At 43.8% G+C, this 23,483-nt stretch overlaps 1 protein-coding gene and 1 pseudogene across 2 annotated transcripts in view; both read left to right on the top strand.

Moving 5' to 3' along the window:
* The window catches only part of gucy1a2 (guanylate cyclase 1, soluble, alpha 2), a 52,085-nt gene extending 29,822 nt beyond the window's left edge, over window positions 1-22,263 (top strand). For both annotated transcript variants that reach the window (XM_085429895.1, XM_085429894.1), the window contains 4 exons: window positions 1,008-1,280; window positions 10,390-10,533; window positions 18,889-19,043; window positions 19,265-22,263. In XM_085429895.1, coding sequence (XP_085286021.1) covers window positions 1,008-1,280; window positions 10,390-10,533; window positions 18,889-19,043; window positions 19,265-19,484 — 792 coding nt within the window. In that variant the 3' untranslated portion in view covers window positions 19,485-22,263. The remainder of the gene's footprint in view (window positions 1-1,007; window positions 1,281-10,389; window positions 10,534-18,888; window positions 19,044-19,264) is intronic.
* LOC146693906 (uncharacterized) lies at window positions 3,991-5,543 on the top strand (annotated as a pseudogene).
* Window positions 22,264-23,483: the final 1,220 nt, after the last annotated feature.

Raw genomic sequence — 23,483 nt, 5'->3', positions numbered from 1 at the left:
ATCGGTTGACAGTGTAGGCTCTGGCAAAGTAACTAATTTACCCATTTAATTAATGGGAAGGCTTTCCACAAAGGTTTACGAGTGAAGTTTTGTGTTTTTGTGCTTCATCCAGAAGCACATTTATAGGTCAGATTAAGGACAGACCAGCTGTTTGGGCTTTGGGGGGGGGGGGGGGGGGGGGGGGGGGGGTTAGCACTAGCTAGCAACATATATCAAGAATAAGAAAGTGTATGGTCTTAAGCTATAGTCATTTCACTCATGTGTTTGTTACGTTGCAATCTTTTCTTGTGATGCTAAGTATGAACTCAATGTTGAGAGTTACGGCTCACTGCTTGTTGAAGTCTTAACACAGTGAGTGTCTACAGCAAGCTACTCTTCTCTCTTTTTCCTCTACTACCTACTGACTGCCTCACTTCATGTGAGGCTCACCTTGTTCTTTGCTGCTGTTCAGTTTGTCAGAGACCAAGTCATGGCGCCTAAACTGGTGAAACTACACAAAAATATTCAGTATGTTTATTTGAGCTTTTCCACAATGCGAACAACTGAAGTGAACAAATTAAATCCAGTGCCTCAGCTGTACCGGCTACTTAAAGCTCCATATTGACTGTATTAATGCATACTGCCTGGAAAAAATGTGGCTCCTGGGACTTCCTCTCATAATTTGCTTTCAAAGTACCCTTGAGCAAGTCACTGAGTCTTGACCCAATCCTGTGCGTCTGTTCATTGCATCACTCTCACTGCAACTACACCCCCAGGCTAGTGTTATAAATAGCTATGTCTGAGTCAACTTGCCTGCTTGAACAATGGTATAGCACTAAGAAGCTTACCCAGAGATGCAAATAAACATATACAGACACACACAATCCAGAAAAAACAATCACACATAAATACATTTGCATCCACCAGCATTTTTAAAAAATTTGATGCAGTACTCCCACATCTCAGCATCTCTGTCATCAGTGCCCTCTTCAAAGCAAAGCGCACAACCTCTCGCTCTTCTCTTCCAGGCCACATTAGAGCGGACTCATCAGGCACTGGAAGAGGAAAAGAGGAGAACCGTGGACCTGCTTTATTCCATATTTCCGGGCGATGTGGCGCAGAAGCTGTGGCAGGGTCAGCCGGTGCCCGCTCGCAAGTTTGATGACGTCACGATGCTCTTCTCAGACATTGTGGGGTTTACTGCCGTGTGCGCTCAGTGTACGCCTATGCAGGTCATCTCCATGCTGAATGAACTTTACACACGCTTCGACTACCAGTGTGGCATTCTGGATGTTTATAAGGTCAGTAGACCGAAAGATATCCGCCTCCTTCATAGGATGTAGTAATAATAGAACTGTGAAATATTATTTAGGGAGGAGCAGTTTGATTTGGTTGCAAATGTAATATCTTTACCGGTTAATGAGTATACTTGTGTAAAATGAGTTCATTAAGATTGTTTTCCCAAATTTAAACCTTCCCAGAAAGTTAGAGCCCTCATTTCTTGGAATCTTTGGAGTGTTACCACACGAGCCAGCCTTTTCAGGGTGTGTCACTGTGTTTGTGCAAGTGCGTGTGCGTGCACTGTGTGTGTACGTGCCCTCATGTGTGGGTGCACTTGTGTTGTGGAAAAAGTAACTGATTAATGGCCAGTCTGTGAGAGCTTAACAAAGATGTGTCAATATTGTCCATCTGACAGTGTGGCTTTATGCCTAGTTACTGTATCACTGTAGTCTGCTGTCTTTTCCTCTTTTTTCATCTTTACTTTCTGTTACCACGTCCTCTTTTTTTCCAATCTTTTTACCTGTTTTCAATTTTTCCACCTTCGCTCCTCTCCATCATCGCCATCGTCAGTCATCTTTCATCTCTACCTTGGTACCTCAGTGAGCGTGACGGCAGCATACAATTTCCCATAAAAATGCGCTGTTACTGTGTTCTCTCTCAGAAGTGTCACACACATATCAGATACACGGCGAAGTGAGATGCAGAGGGTGAAGGCAGGGAAGTTGACTGTATGTAACGAGGTATATGTGTATAGCAGGGGAAGAGTTAGGGTGTCAGCTTGTGTGTGTCAAAGAGAAAGCAGAAACAGGAGGACATGGTGAGGAGACTGAATCACCCATATGTCGCCATTGTCATGGTTACTGTCGAAATGATTTAGCCGGTGGCAGGCCTTAATGAGAGCAGTTTGTCTCCAAGCCTCTCTACTCCCCTTCCCCAACCACCACCACACACACACAAACACACACTTCTGTGCCATTTTTTAAAAGTCTGTGTCCATGACACCTAGTTTGTGTTGTCATGTGGAGACATCCATGAAAGTGACACTTTGTTTGCTTTATTGACACGTGCGTTCTTAAACTGTTTACACTTGCTGCTACTGCAGACTAGGAAATACTTGGCTTTATGGCTTAAATCTTCTTCTGTTTATGCAGCAGTTGTCATAGTTTGGATATTACACAGAATCAGTATACTTGAGAAGAGGTGAAACCTCTCTTAAGTGTAAAATCCTCATTAATCAATGGGGATTGGAAAAACTAATGATGAGCACAGAAAATGTGACGTGTTTGGTATTCGTACACATCACACAGTTTCTGCCGATTTGTTAGCTACACCCTGATGTGAATCTCCTGTTCCACCACATCACAGAAACAACCGATTGAGGTCTGATGGAGGCCATTTGAATACAGTGAATTCATTGTTCTGCTCAAGAAACTGGTTTAAAATGATTTGAGCTTTGTGACATGGCACCAGTATGATAATGTGAAGATGGGGTACACTGCGGTCATAAAGGGATAGACATGGTGAGCAAACTGTGTTGGTTAATTGGAGATAAATGATCTGAATTTCAGGAGCAGGACCACACCTCCAAACACGCCCTTTCTGGGTCTTATCTATATATGACCCCCCCAGTTCTTCGTGTCCCAACCTCCCTCCCCTTTTTCAACTCTTTCACTTCTTCATTTCTCATTAGTACATGGGAATCTGCCAGGCCCATCTAGGCCTTCCCCAAACTGCAGCTCAATTCTAGATTAAGCCATTCATCTTTATCTACTAAAAAATGCTGCCAAACCTAAAATAAGGACGTGGGCCCAGCTAGTGAAACGGTACTCAGTTGGTACTCAGAGGCACTATTGCACCACCACTGGCATCCCGAACTGTTGAGAGAAGGCAGGATGGGTCCATGCTTTCATGATGACCCTGTTATCCAAATGTTGCAGCAGAAATGGAGACTCATCAGACCAGGCAACTTTTTCCAATCTTCTACTGTCCAATTTTCAGTGAGTGAGCCCAATTGAACTGTAGCGTCAGTTCTTTTTCTAACTTCGCTCGGTGTTTCACTATGGGAATCGCCTCGGCGTGACCAACTACGGAAGCTCCAATGACACCACGTCTGTCTATGACAGACCTGTCGAGCCGTGCTCAGGGCTCCGCCCCCTCGTACTAACACGGCCGACCAGCTCCTCCTAACTCATTCTCGCTTTCTTCCCGTGAGAAACTACTTTGAGCTCCCTCAGCGCATCCAGGCTAACTTGATTAGCTGCTTAACAGTTCTCAGGCATCCCGTGTAGGAGTACGTCGCCGAACGCAGTTTTTCCGGTTCCAGTTTGGATCGTGCTGAGTAAGTCCTTCGAAAGAAGTGTACTTAGAGTTGCACTGTGGAACAGCAACCGCGTCAGGCGAGCTGTCCCAGCGGTTCCTGGTTTTAGTTAGCAAGGTAGCCGACGTTGTGTGACTCGGGCTAACGCGTTACGGCGAGCTGTTCGTTAACTTGTTAGCAGGCCACGAACCACATTAGCGTCTCACTAGCATTAGCTTGTTGGTCGACGTAGGGTTCGGTTAGCATTAAGTTGCTAACGATATTGGCTAGCGGAGTGCAGCTAACGTGTCACGACGAGCTGACTCCCGCCGCGACTAGATCGGATTTAACACCCGCTGCTAGTCCTAGCTACTTACGGGCTAACGTGTCGAGACGAGCCTGGTGTAGCCTAGTCTCACCCCTTTCCGCTAACCATGTCTACGGCTCCTACGCCCGCCAAAAGGTCGGAGCCGAAGGCTAAAGAGGCTGCATCCCGCCCGTGCCCCGCATCATGCGGTGCCACCATCTCGGGCAGGGACCCTCATCCAATGTGCATCGTCTGTATGGGTGCCAAGCATGCTCAGGCTTCACTGGCGGACCCTCAGGGATGCCCACACTGTGCTTTGATGCCAGAGAAAGTCCTGGAAAGGAGGCTGAGAGTAGCAGTAACGAACAGTCAGGACCCCTGCCTGTCGGCTGCTACTGCTACGAGCGATATCCGTCATCCGCAAGCCTCCACAAGCTGGGCGGACATGATGGAAGAAGAGTCCCCGCTCATGCCCCCATCGTTCGAGGACCTCCTCGATCAAAACGTGGGCGAGCCGGGTGGCGAGGACGCGGAGGGCGATGCCGACTCCGACCTCCTCGACCTGGAGGACATGGATGAGGAACAGGAGGATGACTCTACCTTTCCTCCCCAGCAGTCCAGGCCACCGAGTGGGGCTGAAGTTGCACCCCTGGTGGACAGCAATTTGTACGAGGTCTGTAACGGGCTGCTGCCAAGCTAGGCATCCCATGGCCAGCCGCCCAGGATGCCGAAGGGGCAGAACGCGACTTGTACGACGGCAAGAGGCTCCCACCAGCCTTGCCGCCATCAAAGCAGCTTCTGCCAGCAGTCCCAGCCTGCATGAAAGAAATGAGTCGCTATTGGTCAAGCCCTTTTAAAAGCAAGCTTCCGACCAAGGGCTGCTCTAAGCTTGAGATCCAGGGGATGGGTGAACTGGGGCTGACTGAACCCCCAGCAGTGGAGCCTTCAGTGGCGTATCACCTTCACCCTAACCGCAGGGCAATCTCAGCTTCTTCTAGCATTTCTTTGCCCAACAAGATAGATCGCCTCACGGCATCTATTTATCAAAGGACATACAAATATGCTGCACAGTCAGTGTGCTCGCTTAATGCAGTCACACTGCTATCAGCATATCAGGCAGAAATTCTGGAAGACATGGGCCGTCAGCTTGACTCGGGTTCCCCGAACCCAGCCCTCTGGGATGAAATCTGCGTGGTTAATGATCTCATTCTTCGCTCCTCCAGGGGAGCAGTCCAAGGGTGTGGTCGCGTTATGGGCCTTGCAGTCTCGGGTGAGAGAGCCTTGTGGCTAAACCTGTCAGGCCTGGGTGATGCTCAGAAGGCTGAGGTCATGGATGCAGCCTATGACCCAACCAAGGGTCTCTTTGGCCCAGCCCTGGAGAGAATGAGAGAAACAAGCACCCGCAGAAAGCAGGAGGGTGAAGCATTCAATCTCTGCTTACCCAGAAAACCTAACTCTCAGCCCCAGCAGGTGCCAAGAGCTGGCTTTGCAGCAACAGCAGCAGCTGCGAGAGGGAGACAGAGTGGGGTCAGAATGCAAAGAGGAGCAGGAGGCCAGCAGGGTGCCCACCAGGCCAAGGTAGAGAACCGAAGACCTTGGGGCAAGCATTCCTTTGTAGCAGTTGCTGCAAAGAACAAGCCGTCACACCCCGGAGAGGGGAAAAAGAAGCGGTCAGCCTAGCACACGCATTCTGTGTCACCCCTCTTTTCTTCCCCAAAGAGAAGGAAGGTGTTAGAAGGGGTAAACAAATCACTCCAAAGTTCAGGGTCTCCGGAAGTTTCCAGTTCACCAGGAGCACCCTCTCAGTCTCCTCCTCCAGTTCAGGGAGGACAGACTTGTGGACAAATGGCGCAGTGTCACCAAACACTTCTAAGCACTCTGTCTGTGTCACCAAGCACTGCCCAGAGTCACCAGACACTTCACTGTGGTTTGGGGGTAACAAAAGAAATAAAACGTGCATTTCTGCAGCCAGGCAGTTTGCCAAGGGCAGAATGTCCCCCCAGTTTCAAAATAAAAACAAAAGAAAATCACTGCAATTTGTCTTTGTTCCCAGCGGGGGGAGCTCACGCTCTTCCCGAGGGGGAGAGCCCCAACTCCTTCCGGGAGACAGGGGTGACGTCACGCTACCGCTTCTTCAGAGGCCCGCTCGCAGCGCGGCTGGAGCGGTGGCGCGCATGCGCAGTTCATCCCTGGGTCTTGTCAACCATTTCCCATGGTTACAGACTACAGTTTGCGGCAAAACCACCGAGATTCGGCGGAGTGTTAGCTTCTGTGGCCAGTCGCGATTCAGCGAATGTGCTGGAGGAGGAAATATCCTCCCTGTTACACAAACAGGCGATCGGAGCGGTTCCCAGCGAAGAAGCTCAGCAGGGCTTTTACTCCCGCTATTTCCTCATCCCGAAAAAGGACGGAACGTCGCTCCGTCCTATTCTGGATCTGCGTGTGTTAAACAAGCATTTGAGAAAGTACACGTTCAGAATGCTCACACACAAGACGCTTTGTCGCTCAATTCACACAGGCGATTGGTTTGTTACAATCGACCTATCAGACGCATATTTTCACATCGCCATTTATCCTCCACACAGGAAATATCTCAGGTTCGCTTATCAGAGCGTAGCGTACGAGTTTCAAACTATCCCATTCGGGCTATCCTTAGCTCCGAGGGTGTTCAGCAAATGTGTGGAGGCAGCGCTGTCTCCGTTAAGGAACAGCGGCATCAGAATATTTTCTTACATAGACGATTATCTAATATGCTCACGATCGCGCGAGCAGGCGATCAAAGACTCCGAGGTGGTGGTGAATCACCTCACGGAGCTTGGGTTCACTATCAACCTGGAAAAGAGCCACTTGGAACCCGCACAGTTTACAGAGTATCTGGGGCTCAGAATAGACTCCATCTCTTATCGTATCGCACTTTCAGAGCGGAGGATCGCATCCTTCACTCACTGTCTTTCCCGTTTTCAGCTGGGGAAAGTCGTGCGGTTCCGACTCCGCCTCCTTGGCCTCATGGCCTAGGTGATATCGGTGGTACACTTGGGGCTGCTTATGATGAGAGATTTTCAGCGGTGGGTCGCTTCTCTGCAGCTGTGCCCTCGCCGACATCTCAGTCGTGGTGTAAAAATAACGCAGCCGTGTATTGCGGCTCTCCGGCCCTGGAGGAGCCCGACAGCTCTTGCGGCGGGGGTACCGCTCGGGGCAGTATCATCCAGGGTGACGCTGACCACAGATGCATCCCTGTCAGGTTGGGGTGCAACTATGATGGGCAGAGCAGTGAATGGCGTTTGGTCACAGAGACTCACTCTGAATCACATAAATGTGCTGGAGCTCCGCGCGGTGCTCCTAGCCTTACGGCATTTTCTGCCGTATCTCCGGGGTCAACATGTTTTAGTGAAAACAGACAACTCCACTGTAGTTGCTTATATCAACCGCCAGGGCGGCACCCGTTCCCGGCAGCTACACAGGTTAGCCAGGGAAATAATTATGTGGAGCAGCACTCGGCTCCTCTCCCTTCGGGCAACTCACGTGCCAGGAATTCTGAACAGGGGGGCGGACCTCCTGTCCAGAGGAAATCCACTGTTCGGAGAATGGAGGCTTCACCCACAGGTGGTGGAGCAGATTTGGCAGAGATACGGCCGGGCTGCCGTAGATCTCTTCGCCTCGCGAGAAAACACACAGTGCCCCCTGTTTTTCTCCCTGTCAGACGCACACGCGCCACTGGGCGTGGATGCGCTGGCCCATCCTTGGCCAAAAACTCTGCTGTATGCTTTCCCTCCCCTCAGCCTGATCTCCCCAACACTGATCAGAGTGAGGGATCAGGGGCTGTCTCTGATTTTAATAGCTCCACGGTGGCCATCCAAACACTGGATAGCAGAAATCATCCAGCTTCTGGTGGACGAGCCATGGCCACTCCCCATCCGCAGGGACCTTCTGTCTCAGGCGCGGGGGGAGATATACCATCCCCATCCAGACCAGGTTGCTCTCTGGGCCTGGCCCGTGAAAGGTGGAATTTGAAGGCAGCAGGCATGCCTCCGAAGGTTATTGAAACCATTCAGAATGCCAGAGCCTCCTCCACCCGTTCCATTTACAGCAGTAAATGGCGTGTTTTTGAAGAGTGGTGCCATGAAAAGCAGATTATCCCTTTTCAGTGTTCAGTGGTGGAGCTGTTGTGTTTTCTTCAAGACTTGCTGGACAAAAGGAAAGCTTTTTCCACTATAAAGGTCTATTTAGCAGCTATTTCAGCCTGCCACGTGGGGTTTGGTGATAAACCTGCTGGGCAGCACCCCCTTGTAGGTCGCTTCATGAGAGGAGCGCGTCGAACGCTCCCAGTTTCTAGACCACTGGTCCCTTTATGGGATCTGTCAGTCGTTTTAGACGCCCTCTCCCACCACCCCTTTGAGCCTATTGGGGCAGTGGGGTTGAAGTTTCTCTCTCTTAAAACCTCTCTGCTGTTGGCTCTAACCACAGCCAAGCGAGTTAGTGAATTACAGGCTCTGTCTATTCACCCCTCTTGTCTACAGTTGGCCCCGGGACTCACTAAAGCACTCCTGAGGCCTAACCCAGCCTTTGTCCCTAAAGTGTTGGAAACATCATACAGTAGAGCTCCTAGCTTTTCACCCCCCTCCATTCTCTTCCGAGAGGGAGCAGAGGCTGAACACTTTGTGCCCTGTCCGGGCCTTGGGGACTTATGTTGACAGAACAGCTGGATTCAGGAAGTCGGATCAGCTGTTTGTTTCCTGGGCCTCCCCTCACAAGGGCAGGCCCGTATCACGCCAGAGACTAGCTCATTGGATTGTAGAGGCTTTAGCTCTGGTTTATAGCTGTAAGGGCTTGCAGGCCCCCCCGGGACTCCGAGCACACTCCACTAGGGGTGTGGCCACATCCTGGGCGTTGTTCAGAGGTGTATCAGTCCAGGATATTTGTGCGGCAGCAAGCTGGGCTACGCCGCACACGTTTGTCCGGTTTTATCGGCTGGATGTTGCACAGTCATCCCTGGCTCAGATGGTGCTGGATTCTGGTGCCTCAGGTTCGACCTGAGATCCTGGAGTAGCACTGGAGAGTAGCTTCGGGAGCTGGCGCAATCCGGGAGTGGGCCATATCTCCCATAGTGAAACACCGAGCGAAGTTAGAAAAAGAACGTTGGGTTACTTAACGTAATCCCTGGTTCTTTGATAACAGAGTGAGGTGTTTCACCAACACTTCCCTCCTTGCTTAGGCACGGAAAGAAATCTGCTTGGAATGAGTTAGGAGGAGCTGGTCGGCCGTGTTAGTACGAGGGGGCGGAGCCCTGAGCACGGCTCGACAGGTCTGTCATAGACAGACGTGGTGTCATTGGAGCTTCCGTAGTTGGTCACGCCGAGGCGATTCCCATAGTGAAACACCTCACTCTGTTATCAAAGAACCAGGGATTACGTTAAGTAACCCAACGTTTCCTGTTCTTAGTTGACAGGAATGGCACCTGGTGTGGTCTTCTGCTGCTGTAGCCCATTAGTTTCAAGGTTTAATGTGCTATATGTTCACAGATGCTCTTCTGCAGACCTTGGTTGTAACAAGTGGTCATTTGAGTTACTGTTGCCCTCCTATCAGCTTGAAGCAGTCTGAACATTCTCCTCTTACCTCTGACATCAACAAGACTTTTTCACCCAGAACTAACTGCCTTTTCTCTTTTTCAAACCATTCTCTGTAAATCTGAGAGCTGGAGATGGTTGTGTACGAGGCTATCAGCAGTCTTTGAAACACTTAACGCTTTCTTTCATCATCATCTTTCTTCCTCACTCTGATGCTCAGTTTTAACTTCAGCAGGTTGTTTTAATTGTGTCTACATGCCTAAATGCACTGATTTGCTCACGATTTGAATTGGTGTAAATAACAAAGTGGCCAGTGAGTGGATTTAGGTTGATCCAAGCATCTCTGCCTCCCAACCCATTAACAGGGAAGCATAACAATGGTTAATATATAGGACAATCATCAGGTTCACTTACCAGCAATTCACCATAGTAGAAACAATTATTTTTTTCCACTTGAATGTAAGCTTTAGGTTGATCCTGGTTAAGTACAAAAAGTTTTAAAATGTTCATGGTTTCCAGGAAAACAGATAAAAATAAACCCACAATTGATTGGTTTTATACAATACTGATAATTTTATCATGATTAACTCATTCACTGCCATTGACGTCTATAGCCGTCAATTGCAGTGAATGAGTCAATGGGTTTAACTCATTCACTGCCAATGGCTGGCAGTGAATGAGTTAAAAACATTTTAACTTTTTTTTGTCTAAGGCAAGAGAGATATGCTGTAGTTTATATATTTTATCAGGAATGAGAGCAAGGAGAGGTCTCTGCAGAGAAGTAGTGAGCATTCCTCAAATGTTTTTGGGCAGAGATGGGCCAGCACAAGTCACTTCAGCCAACCATGTCCAACAGCTGAGGAACACCCACTTGGGCTCTGCAAAGGCTCCTTACTCATTGAAGTCCTTCAGCTTTAGCTTAACATAGTTACATGTACTCATAGCCACTCTTCATTTTGCAGATTGAGACAATAGGTGATGCCTACTGTGTGGCAGGAGGGCTTCACAAGAAGGTTGATAGTCATGCAAAGCCGATTGCACACATGGCTCTGAAGATGATGGAGCTTTCAGAGGAAGTGTTGACGCCTGACGGTAAACCTATCAAGGTGAGTTTTCATTCATTTTCCATCTTGCGTCCCTTATAATAATTTCAACTTGCTAAAGGGGTTGAAAGCGTCTGTTTATTCTCTCCTATTCTGCATCCCTAACCTTTTTTTCCTGCTATTTATCTATTTTTTGTATAGAAAGCTGTCTCCTGAATAAGTTATATACAGTTTAATCTTGTGCTACTGTTGATCCTGTACCTAGGTTTACGTTTCAAACTTCATGTGTGTGTGTAATTGTAAAGCAAATCATACTAAAAGGCAAATTCTGCTGAATTGGTTGTTATCAAAATAACTTAAGCTGATCCGAAGTCCTTCTGTAAGGTTGTGGTTACAATTTGGTGCCGAATGATGCTGTTTATCTCTTCACTTCCCAGATATTGACATTCTTGACAATGTGGACTTATCAAACCAAGTGTGATCAGTCAGTTACTTGCTGATCAGAATCCCAAATATCTCACCGTATCCTCTCCGGTTATCAATCGTTATTCCATGGCAGTTTAAACAATGCATTCAGTCATAACAGTAGCTAAATGACTGCATGCAACAAAGTGCAAGTGTTTGTTTTCACATAAGCTTCATTAGTCTTATATTTCCCTTTTAACAGTTTTCTCTGATTCATCCACTTCCAACAAGATGAAACCTTAGTTTGAGTGCACCATTCACTGAGCTGCCTCTGCACTACGATAATGCTTCCTTAACAAGTTTAGTTTGCAGTCATTTCTCTTTTATGTCCTGTGGTTATAATTATAAATAAGACTTTGTGAGACTTTCTAGCAGTGCCAGAAACAGAAAGAAAAAATCTGAAAAGATATGAAGACGTTAGTGACATTTATTAATTGCCAAGAGATTTTCTTGGCATATTACCACCCTTAAGCCAAGCACCGAATACTTTATTTAGAAGTGCCGTGAATTAGCCAGCTATTGTGAAGCTTTGGACTGCATGCTTAATTTGAAAATTTCATCAGCCAGTTAGCACTATTAACACATTGGTTAAAGATGCTTTAAAGATCCTTTCTTGAACAAGAAGCATATTTATATGCAGTGTGCATTTAAGTGAAGAAAAAAAAACACTCTTAATCCTGCATTAATTCTAGTTTTGCAGCTGTTATCCCAGGATATCAACATGTGTGACAAAACATACTGTGCGTACTATATGCAGTCATTTATTTTTAGTACTAAAAAGTGTTCCAGGAAGAGAAGAACACAGGTAAAGATAGGCTCCCCTTTTCCTTTTTCTTGATTCTTCCCTTGTTACTTTTTCTATCTCTCAATTTTTCCATGTTTTCTAATCAATAAATAATATATGTTAAGATGGTTTACCCAAGCCAACAACATATTTAAGACAGCCTAAGTGTTGCTTAGCTGACATTGGTGCAGTTAATACTCTTTTTTTATCTTTCTTTTTACACCAGGTCCAACACATAAGTTTGTTGTATTTTATGGACATTTTTATGTCCTATTGTTGTTCTATTGTTGTGTGAAAGGAACACTTAATACAGTTATATTGCTAGAAAAATATACTACAGGATATGGACAAAAGTATCTAATCTCTTAATCTTGGAATTCAGATGTTTACAGTCAATTCAATTCAATTTATTTTATATAGCACTAAATCACAACAACAGTTGCCTCAGGGCGGGTTTACAATATAGGTGACAACCCTACAATAATAAAGAGAAAACAGAGAAAACCCCAACAATCATATGACCCCCCTATCAGCAAGAGCTTTGGCGACAGCGGGAAGGAAAAACTCCCTTTTAACAGGAAGTAACCTCCGGTAGAACCAGGCTCATTTGCCAAAATCGGACAAAGACATGCTGTGGATTAGAAATTAATAGACAGAGATTAATAATAATGAATGATTAAATGCAGAGAGATGTATAAACAGAAAAAGGTGAGTGAAAAAAGTTAAGTGAAGAAGAAAATGGCATCATGGGAAGCCCTCAGCAGCCTGGACCTATTGCAACATAACTAAGGGAGGGAGGATTGCCCTAACTATAAAGTTTGTCTTTTTTTGCCAGTCCCATTTTTACAGGTGTATAAAATCCAGCCTGTAGCCACGCTGTCCGCCTTTACAAACATTTGTGAAATTGTGGGTTGTTCTAAAGAGCTCACTAAATTTGAGCCTAGTACTGTAACAGGATGCCACCACTGCAACAAGTCAGTTCGTGGAATTTCTCCTCTCTTAGATATTTCATGATCAACTGTAAGTGGTATTATTGCAAAGTGGGAGTGTTCGAGAACCACAGTAACAGTAAAGTTAGAGAGCAGAGTCGACAAGTGCTGAGGCGTGTAGTGCGGAAAAGTTTGCAACACTCTGCTGACTCAGTAGCTGTGGAGATCCAAACCTCCTCGGGCATTAACATCAGCGTTAAAAACTGTGCGCCTGGTGCTTCATGGCCTGGGTTTTTATGGCTGAGAAGCTCCTGTAGGTGTAATGTGTCCATATAGTGCCACATTTAACAGCTGCACTTGAAATAGTAACAGTGGTACTGTCCACATCATGTTGGTGTTGTGAGCTTTGACACATCATCGCAAAATGATCACTTATCAGCTCATTTTCATAGGTACGAAAATGAAAGCTAGTTTGTGGAACTGCATTTAACAGTGGTCTCACTGTACTTTTAAAAATGCTTTAAATTGTGTGTGGCTTCAAAGAGAGAGGAGAAGGAAAGCTGCGGGAAAAATGATGACTACAGTATTTTAAGTAGGAAGGGAAGCAAAGAGTCACGAAGGAGTGAACCGAGTTTCAACCTCTCATGTTAATTTAGACGAATAAAAAGGAAAAGGGAATGATTTATTTATGACTATCCTTAGTCCAGTCACTGTGAAGGTCACCCAGCACACTTACGATGCCAAAGTGGCTTTGGAGGCTTTGCTGTATTAAATCGTATTACAGGCTGAGGCTTTGATATTCAGTGTTTTTCTTATTGGGAATAACCAAAACATTTAGAAAGTCCTAAATAAAAGATACTGAGTAATGAGTACTTCTGGTTTAGTACAATTTTGCAAAATATGAAATTAATTAGCTCTTTTTTAAAAGACAAAAATGGATATTTGTGACTTTAACAAATTGAGGAACAATAAACATCAAGACCCACAAACCAGGCATAAGTGTAAGAGAGACTAAGATGGACAAATGTTAAATAACAGAGAGAATGCTGCTCTGTGTACTGCATGCTCCTAACATTGTCCATCCATCTTAAAATAGAAAGACCTTGCCAAGCATTTTTGGCCTGCTCTCTTGCTCTCCCACTTTCTCTCTCTATTTTCCCCTTCCCTTCTTTATCTTTCACCTCCGCCTCCTCATCTCCCCGCCGACTCCTCCGCAGCCTGGCTCAAACTCCTTTCTTTAATTTCACCTCTTTCTTTTTTTCCCTTCATCCCGAAATGCAGTCTTGTTCTGCTTTCCCTGTTTTGCACGCTTTGTGATGCTCTCCTCCTTATCTCTCATCACTTTATGTTGGCATAAAGATATTCAACACTTCAGCATGACAAATGGTGTTCAGCGAGTGCACTCCGCTCCAGCCAATGCTGCACTGTTATGCAAACTAACACGAGAGCTGTGAGAGAGGAGTGAGAGAAAATGTTTAGCCACGGAGAGAAGACTGAGCAAGTGATCGAGTGACACAGAGACATATACAGAGGAGATGTCAAGAGAGATTCACGTATAGAAACCAAACATTGTGCTGTATGTTGTTTTTATCTACATTATTGCCTCAATTACAGGTCTATGCCACGATCTGTATGTATGCGTGTGCTTGTGTGTATGAGTGGGTGTATGAGTAGGTGAGCAGGTGTGGACGGGAGTGATGTAGTGCTTGCTGCGGCTAATAGGAACTGTTCCCAAACCTCAATGGTTTTCTCACCAAATATACTTCACAAAACACACTGTGTTAACACTCTCTGTATGCAGGTTTATATTCAAACTAAACAGTTGTTATTCTTTTTTAGTGGGCCTATCCCCAGCAAACAGAGACTGCATCTGCAGAACTGAGAAATGGACATGGACGTCCATGCAACCTGTATAGGACATTTACATGCAACAACCCGGCAGGTTGTTGCATGTAAACGATGCTCAGTTGGTACTATTCCTTAGCCCCTCATCTGTTGTTCCGACAAGGTTTGGGGAAAACAAAAATATATATTTTATTTATTTATTTTTTTTCTCCTGTTATTTGGTAGGAGGGGATAAAATGGCTCTTTTGATGTTGAAGGTCGTTGAACTTGTACCATTACACAACTACTGGCAGCATAACCCATTAATACAAGGCGCGATGGGACACTTTAAATTTTGTTTATGGCAAATTCTGACTCTACCCTCTGAATGTCGCAGCAGAAGTGGAGATTCATCAGACTAGGCATGGTTTTCCGATTTTCTATTCACCAAATTTAGTGAACACATTCAAATTGTAGCTTCAGTTTGTTCTTCTTAGTGGACAGGGGTGGCACCTGGCGTGGTCTTCTGCTGCTGTAGTCCAACACCTTCAAGGTTCAGAGATGGTCTTCTGCATATATTGGTTGGAACGAATGGTTATTTGAGTTACTCTTGCCTTCTTCAGCTTCAAGCAGTCTGGCCATTCTCCCCTGACCTCTGACATCAACAAGGCATTTGCACCCAGAGAACTGCTCTCTGCAACATCATTGATGGTTTTTATGGGGAAATCTCATTAGACCAGCAGTTTTTCAAATACTCCAACACCTGCAGCCAAGCCACATTTATTTAAATCACATTTCTTCCGCATCCTGATCCTCATTTTGAACTTATCTTCACAATGTTTGCATGCCTAAATGCATTGTGTTGCTGTCAAACAACTTCTCTCTGAATTATATATTTTAATCTCTAATATATTGATATGATGATAAGAGAAAATAGCAATGCACAGTTTTTTGATTTATACCAACCCGCTCCTCCCTGCATGCCTACTCGTCTATTCTATAAAATTTGTCAATGACCACCGAATTGTTACAAATTATTAGGCACTTAATATTAAGTGTCACCTATTAGGGAATAATCTCTAACAGGCATTTTTTCCAGTTTCAAAGTCTAAAAAAAGGCTTCTGTTTTTTCTTTCTTTCTTTCTTTCTCAGAGCACATGGCAACATCATTCAGATTGCTTCTTTTGTCTCAACAACAATCAGAAGCCCAAGACATTCAGTTTTGCAATGCTATAAAGAGATCGTTGCATAGCATGTTTAGGAGGCGGGACCCATTTGACTTTTTTAATGATTGACTAATCAGCTAACTGACTGTTTCAGAATTACAAATCTGACTTAACTTTGCTTAAGTATTGCTGCACTTTTGCTTACACTGGCTAACCCTAGCTCCCAGTTTTTTCGGTACATCTAGCCAAAGCTAATGCAGTCTAAGACAGTGGTCCTGCCAACAATTGTTTTTCGTTAAAACTGTTTGCATGACTAGGTATTTTTTTCAGATAATGCTATAGGGTCTATACCTTACAATACGAAGAATGACTGATGTTATGTTAAAATGAAACCTAACTGAGCCTTAAAGCAGTTTCCTTAAATGTGTTTTACCTCAGTAAAACTTACAAACTGCTGAATGACTGTATGAGAAATATTCACTCTTTAACAACAACTCCCTCCTCTCTGTGTCTCAGTCTGTCTCCATCTTTGTGCTTCTGTCAGCTTGGCCAGAGGCTAGAACGCGATTGGTCGTCTGCGCTGCTGCGCCATTTGCTCTTTGGCTCACTGAAGGCCATGTGCTATGGATGCTGACTCACAGCGAAAAGGGAGGGGAAGGGTGTATGAGTTTTACAGTGTCTGTGTTTTGAGACTGAGAAAGAAAGAGAAGTGTGGGCGCTGGATGTAGATTTGTTTGTGTGAGTGTCTGTTGTAGAGACAGACAAGTACATGGCCATCTGTAAGCGGTTTAGCTAGAAAAAAAATAGGTCACACTAGTGCACCTAGCAGCACCTTTCTCCTGTGCTTTCTGTCTCTCTCATTTCCTTTGTCTCTCCGCCTCTGCTGTCAAGGTTTTGCCATCTAATTATAGGGTTATTTTGTCTCCCTCTCCATTGTCTTTCAATCTGTCTTGCTCCTTCTCTCTCACTACTCCACTCGGCTGTTGTTGCTATGACTACCATGCACTGTGCTGGAATGCACAGTGTGGCATTGATTACAAAGGTGAAGAGACGCTCAAACAGATCATTAGAAATCTACTGGGTTCCACCAGAGACATTATGAGGAATCTTGAATAGAAATCTATGAAAGCATCCAACAACACCATAGACCACGGTTGTTCCGCTCCCAGCCTTCAAAGAGCCAATCAGCAGCAGAACCAGAAAACATATCAGCCAATCACGCTGTTGCAATGACACAACATTCAAGGTTCACAGCACCGTATTGGTAAACAAATATAGAGACCGTGGCTCAGGGGGTTGGGAAGCATATCTGTAACCGGAAGGTCGCCGGTTTGATCCCCGGGCTCTCTGTCCTGGTCGTTGTGTCCTTGGGCAAGACACTTTACCCTACCGCCTACTGGTGTTGGCCAGAGGGGCCGATGGCGTGATATGGCAGCCTTGCTTCTGTCAGTCTGCCCCAGGGCAGCTGTGGCTACAACTGTAGCTTCCCTCCACCAGTGTGTGAATGAATAGTGGCATTGTAAAGCACTTTGGGTGCCCTGAAAAGCGCTATATAAATCCAATCCATTATTATTATTATTATTATTATTATCTACTTGTTGTAGTAAAGATGTAGGTATGTCTGTCTCGCATGTTTCCTGTCTAACTGTAGCAATAATGTGAATCAGCATGACAGCAAGAGCTCCAATGGGATAAGCCAGGGATATTACAGGATTTAAAGCAACATACAAGATGAAAACCAAGCAAGCAAAAAAGATGTGACAAAAGAGTGAACTTCAGTTACAACCAGCACGAGAGACAGGAGTTAGTAGGACCTCCATCATACAGCCCTAGAGTTCAGCTGGCAACCACGTGGCAACCTCTGGTCTCTAGGGAAAAATTTGTATTCCCTGACCAGCTGACAAGAGTCTGCTGGAGATTGCTGGTGAAATTGTTGTAAAGAGGGTCATTGCTTTGGTAGTTTGCACAGAAGATGCAGATTTGTCTACAGACAGTCACTGAGAGGTTTTGAAACCAGAAACAGGAAAAAAGTTCTCCCTTACTGCTGCAACCAACACGTTTCAAAAGGCACACTTGTACTTTTAAGGGGAGACAAATAATTTCCATTTCTTTAATGCAAACTATGGGGGACTGTGGACAAATACTAGCGGAATTGCAAGGAAGTTTTAGTGCAGCACTGTATCCGGACCAATTTCACTACGCTGTCGATCGTCTGAGTTGTTTTTAAAAATAGTTCCCAAGGTCTTTCCAAAATGCGCTCCAGTGTGTGTAAAGAAAGACCAAACAAGTCTGACTTTCCTGTAAAAGTTAGGAAAAGTTGTAAAAGCTGTTGGATATATTTTATTGTGTATTTTCATATCTGATTCTCTAATTTGGTTTGCGATACTGAATCGAAAAATAACAAGCCCGGTCTTGCACCAGGTAAAAAGAATACTTACCTGGTGTGTCGAATAAGTCAAAATATGGTTTTAAAATCCTTATTGTAGAAAGAGTCTTCAAATACTTCAGGACTCGGTAGCACTGGCTTATTTGGGAGGGGTCTGTTCGCACAGCCAGACATGTACACCCCCACAATGACTTGTCCCCGAGTGGTAGAAATAAATGCTTGGTTGAGTGACCATGAAATGCAGCGATAGCCAGATAGCTTTCACTCCAGCCATTTATAGATTCATGCTTCAGCCAGATTATAATACGAACACCGCGTTGCTGCCATGGATCTGTTACCAAGTGGAGATGAAATCAATTATTTATTTGATTAATTTCCCTCTCATGCTCATGCTATTTTAAGATTTTCATCTCTCAAAAAATCTGCTTCTCCAGGATATCAGATTAGGTAATAACATCCAGACTAATATGGAACCATGATTACGACGCTACAGTTTCCATTTATCGGATCAATGCACACAACATAGCCTTTGTACTGCAGGATAGACAGCAAACAAATTAATGGCATCAGCCTGGTTCAGCAGGGAAATCAAATTTATGAACATCTGCAACAGTGGCAGGTTTGTTTACTCATTTTAGAGGCCAAGACGAGTTCAGTTTGGGCGCCTTGCTCTGAACTTTGATGCGGACAGTAATATTCTTTGGACTGTAAACAGACTCAGGTAAAACCGCTGTATAGAGTCTGTTTTAATGCCAAGTGCATGCGTGCTTCCAAGATATGCACATGAAATCCTTTCACTGCTTTAACATACCTTCCACTTCTGTTTTTTTCTTCTCCCACCACCTTCTTTCCTTTCTGTCTCAGCTGAGGATAGGTATTCACACAGGTTCGGTGCTGGCAGGTGTGGTCGGTGTTAAAATGCCACGCTACTGCTTATTTGGAAACAATGTGACGCTGGCCAGCAAGTTTGAATCAGGAAGCCATCCCAGGTGTATCAATGTTAGTCCCACAACGTATCAGTAAGTACCTGTGCTGTATGTTGCATAAAAATGTGTTTCATATATACTGTATACAGTACCTTAAATTATGGAAGTATACGCCCTCACAGGCTTTTTATTTGGTGTTACTGTTTTAGTGTGACTCATTATTCGATCATAACTTGATTTAATATTCATGTTATTTTACTTGACCTCTGTTTTACTTTTTTTAATCTTCTCTTATTTTCGTCTCTTTTCAACAGACTGTTAAAAGACGACCGCTCTTTTTCATTTGTCCCTCGTTCAAGGCTGGACCTCCCAGAGAATTTTCCCAAAGAGATCCCAGGGACATGTTACTTCCTGGAGGCGGGCACATCCCACAGTCACGCCTCACTGACAAGCTCTCGCTCCGCTCCTCCGGCCTCTATGAGGAAAGTCTCCTACAGTATTGGGACCATGTTTCTAAGAGAAACAAGTTTGTAGAGCCCATACACAGACCAGGTTACACAGTTAATTATTATGTTAGTGACTGGATTTTGAACTTGTGCAGGAAACCAATTACACAGATCTTTGGATATGCAAATGCATTATTTAAGAAAAACTTTGATTCAGACCTGTGGGATGGCCTGTATGAATGAAACTTTGAAAAGGCTTTCATCATAAGTGAAGAAGAACAACATGCCCTCGTCTCTCCTGAGCAAAAGAGATACGGTTCAAAAGACTTAAGGAACAGCTACTGCGCTAGTCTCACAAGGACCCTCCCCCAGGGAAGTGTACTGATGGAATCAATTAGAAGAGAAACCTTAATATAAACCTTCATGATCTAGCTGGATTCCTCAGCTCCAGACCTGGAATCTGGTTCTCTCTGACCTGCGTCTAAACACGGGAATGCTTGGAGAAAGCCTGGGGATAGACCAAACATATGACCGTAATTGCACTCAATAGAAATGGAACTGCGCAAATTGAACAAATCCACTTCCCATTAACAAACTGGGTGCTGAGTATAAAGTTGGGTGAATTTTTGCAAGATGGCAACATTGCCATAAACGTTTGCTGTGCATCATGGCCACTTTTACAAGGATGATAACAACACAGCAACCCCTTCCTCCCCTAGCAGCTGTCTCTATGTAACGTCATGCTTTACCAAACATACGTCTAACAACTGCTACTTGTTATATTAGGAAGCATCAACCTAGGAGAAGTTGGTTGTGGTGGCGGGTGATTAATGAGAGGCACAAAGGAGACAATTTAGTAGTCATCTAAGGACAAATGCCAAAACCACGAGCATTAGGCTGACTTTATAGGTCTGTCTACTTCTAGCCTACTGAAAACTATAACCAACCCAAGTCCAGCCATTTCATTGCATATTATATGTGTAGGTCTGAAAATTATTCCCAGCTCAGTGCCTTTTTATTGCTCAAATTTGGACAGATATAAGATGAATTGAACTATATATATACTATAGAAAATATAGGGATCGCTCAATTTATCTCATGTTTTAAGTTGTTTTATGACTTTTTAAAAAACGGTTAATGACATGAAAGGAAGAATGACATTTGCCAATGCTTTTAAGCCACTTTTGTATTTGTTGTACATTTCACTCTTGGATGGTAATGATTGGTTGGCAAGATAAATCAAGCCTTCCTCAAAGAATTCTGATATTTTAATTTGCATTCACTCGACTGTGTCCAGATCCAATACTACACACTAAATAGTACTTATAATACAGTACTGTGCCAAATTATTCACTTAGTCGTAGTATGCGTATCTTACACAGTTCACACTTACACACATAACCTGTTTTAACGGCTTTATATTTTTAATATACAGTATGCAGTTCTCTACTAGCCCTATCAGGTGCAACCACCAGGTTTCAGATTACGTAGTAGTCTGAGTATAATTTGCTCAAGAAAATCAAGCGATGTCAAGCAAATTCATCTGAGACAGTCTTCATAAGCTATCATCATGCAGCGGGAGCTGAAGGTTTGAAGTTGAATAGTCTTTGTATATTTGATAGCCCCGGCAGATTTGGGTATTATTTTATAGTTACTTTAAAGTGCTGCCAGTGTTCTTAAACAGTTGAGTAAAAAAATGTTTATATCAGTTTAAATGGTTGATTAAGGTAAAAAAATATATACGGGGTTATAGTTTAAATTATATCGATATATATTTGATGTTAAATGAAATGTTTTTATTATGATATGAAGGGAACAGCGATAACAGCCTAAATGAAATTATTACTAATGGATGGCCCCCAACAAGCAAAAAACATGCATAAGATCTGTTATTTAAATCCAAATGAGCGGTACTCATTGCTTCCTTTCCATGCTTGACAACATCACATTATTGCTCATGTTGCTTTAAATCTAACTTACTTAATAAACTGATAATAACATCTGTTCCGAAAGAAAAGAATGGCTTCGTCACTGGTTTACTCCTGCACAGATTATAGTTCATAATTTTAATAGAAATAGGATGTCGCAAATTCACTACATCTTGCCAAATGACATTCTTGTTGCTTGAACCCAACAAGATAAAATAAAAAAGTGCCAAATGTGTATTTAGACACGCCCGAACACCAGGTTTTATTCCTGCTTTCCACATCTTAATAGCTCGCAGTAGTAGCAGGGAGGAAAAACAATGGTTACACATTGAAACCCATTGATATAAGAGATAACAAATACCTTTTCTGCCCTCTAACTTAGACATTCACCAGCACAACTATGTGTTGTTCCAAACTGATGGAAATGGTGTTAAGAGGGCAAACAGCACAGATTTCCTTTTAAACTGCCAGTGTTCATTATTGCCATAAAATTCTGTCAGCAGAGTCTCAGATGGGAGGAAGCATTACAAAGCTTGCACATTTTAATTTAATTAAATATTTTTTTACGTGTCACCATCATACCCACATTTCCTATTAACAAAAACGACTATTTCTAAAGTGTATGCTATGCAGTAGAGGGCTTACAGTTGGCTAGACAATAAACACATCAGTCAAAAACATGGCAGCGTAGCTTTTTGCCTAAAAAAATATTACGAGTTGCAACACAGCGAAAAAGTTTTTTATTAACATGAAACTAGGTGCCGTTGTTTAGTGGGACAGCTTTGCCATCTTAAGCTTAGAGTTTATCACTTAAAGACATCTGTCAACTTTAAGCTTAAATCAGTGGATTATTTTGCGTAGGGGGTTGCTAAACATTTTTATTACACTTTGCGGCAGCAGAGAAAAAAAAAATCTGTCCAAGACCGTCCATTCGTTTTGTATGATGCATGGAGAACCAGAATCTGCAGTAACCATCTGAGACATCAGCAAAACATGCATCTTATGTAAGTATTCATCAGTGGCTCAGAAGATTAGCATTTCTCTTTACATAAACTGTGTCAAGCCTATCAGTCAAAAGTAACGTGTATGTCAGACATAATGGTGTTCATCAGGTCTTCCAGAGTCAAGGGAAGTCGGTCTTTAAAGCCAGGGAAAGTAAAAAGGTGGTTATTGTTTTTTTAATTGACCATAAAGTTAGTTTTCACAGCTTTTCTGTGAGGTACCAGAAGGGTGATTTTATATGAAACCACAATTTTCAAAGTGTCTTTAAATTCTACCTAAAATTTTGTGTTATCGCTGCAAATAATCAACAATATTTGCATTGATTTCTTTTTTTGGAAGGACTCAACTACTGTGTTGTACCCACCAGTAAGATAACCCCCCAGAAACCTTGTTAAGTGTATTTGACAGCTGCATTACTGAGCCTGGGGGAAGGTTTTTACAGGGCAGGCTTTCGCATACAAATGTACAAGTACTTCCCAGCTGTCATCCTGGCGAAAATGCATAGACAAATTAATGTATACTTGATAAATCTACTGTAGCATAAATGTAGTGCAGTGCCTAAATTTTTGCTGGTAGGCTTAAAATAGGACGTTACACCAGCATTACACCCACACAACTTGTGTCCAGTCCTTACATCTCCAAGTCTGTAGATTCTTGGCATAATAATAAATGTTTGGCCTGATCTAACAAGTCTATTTAGAAGCAGAGGTGTTGCAGGTACTGATTCTTTACAGTGATACACCAATGTAAGTGACTTACTCACACACAGGCGTTCTTTAAGGTAACAATGGCAATACAACTGAGCTATAGTGTATAAATTGTCTCAAATAATGAACATGAACAAATACTGTTAAGTCAGTGTGTGAGGGTCCAACATCCAGTGAGACAAAGCCAAATACATCCATGACTCCTCCAGCTGTTGTCTGCGTGCCTGATTGCGTGACTTTGTGCGTGTGTGGGTCAAAAAATAGGAGATACTACAAACACCACTTATTAGCAACATCTGTACAATTTTAATTATGTAATGTATTCCAAATGGGAAAAAACAAACAAACCTGAAATTGTATTACGATTACTTTGCAGGTTCTTTTTGGTATAATTCCAAAGTGAATTGTGAGTTGTAGCAAAACAAGAATCTCTGCTTTGTTGTCCTTATT

The sequence above is a fragment of the Copadichromis virginalis genome, linkage group LG14 (assembly GCF_057382275.1).
Source record: "Copadichromis virginalis isolate Kocher_CV1m ecotype Utaka linkage group LG14, C_Virginalis_male_GT1.1, whole genome shotgun sequence".
In the NCBI taxonomy this organism is placed as follows: Eukaryota; Metazoa; Chordata; class Actinopteri; order Cichliformes; family Cichlidae; genus Copadichromis; species Copadichromis virginalis.
The sequence above is the reverse complement of the archived record's forward strand: the minus strand, read 5'-3'. Positions and strand labels throughout refer to the sequence as shown.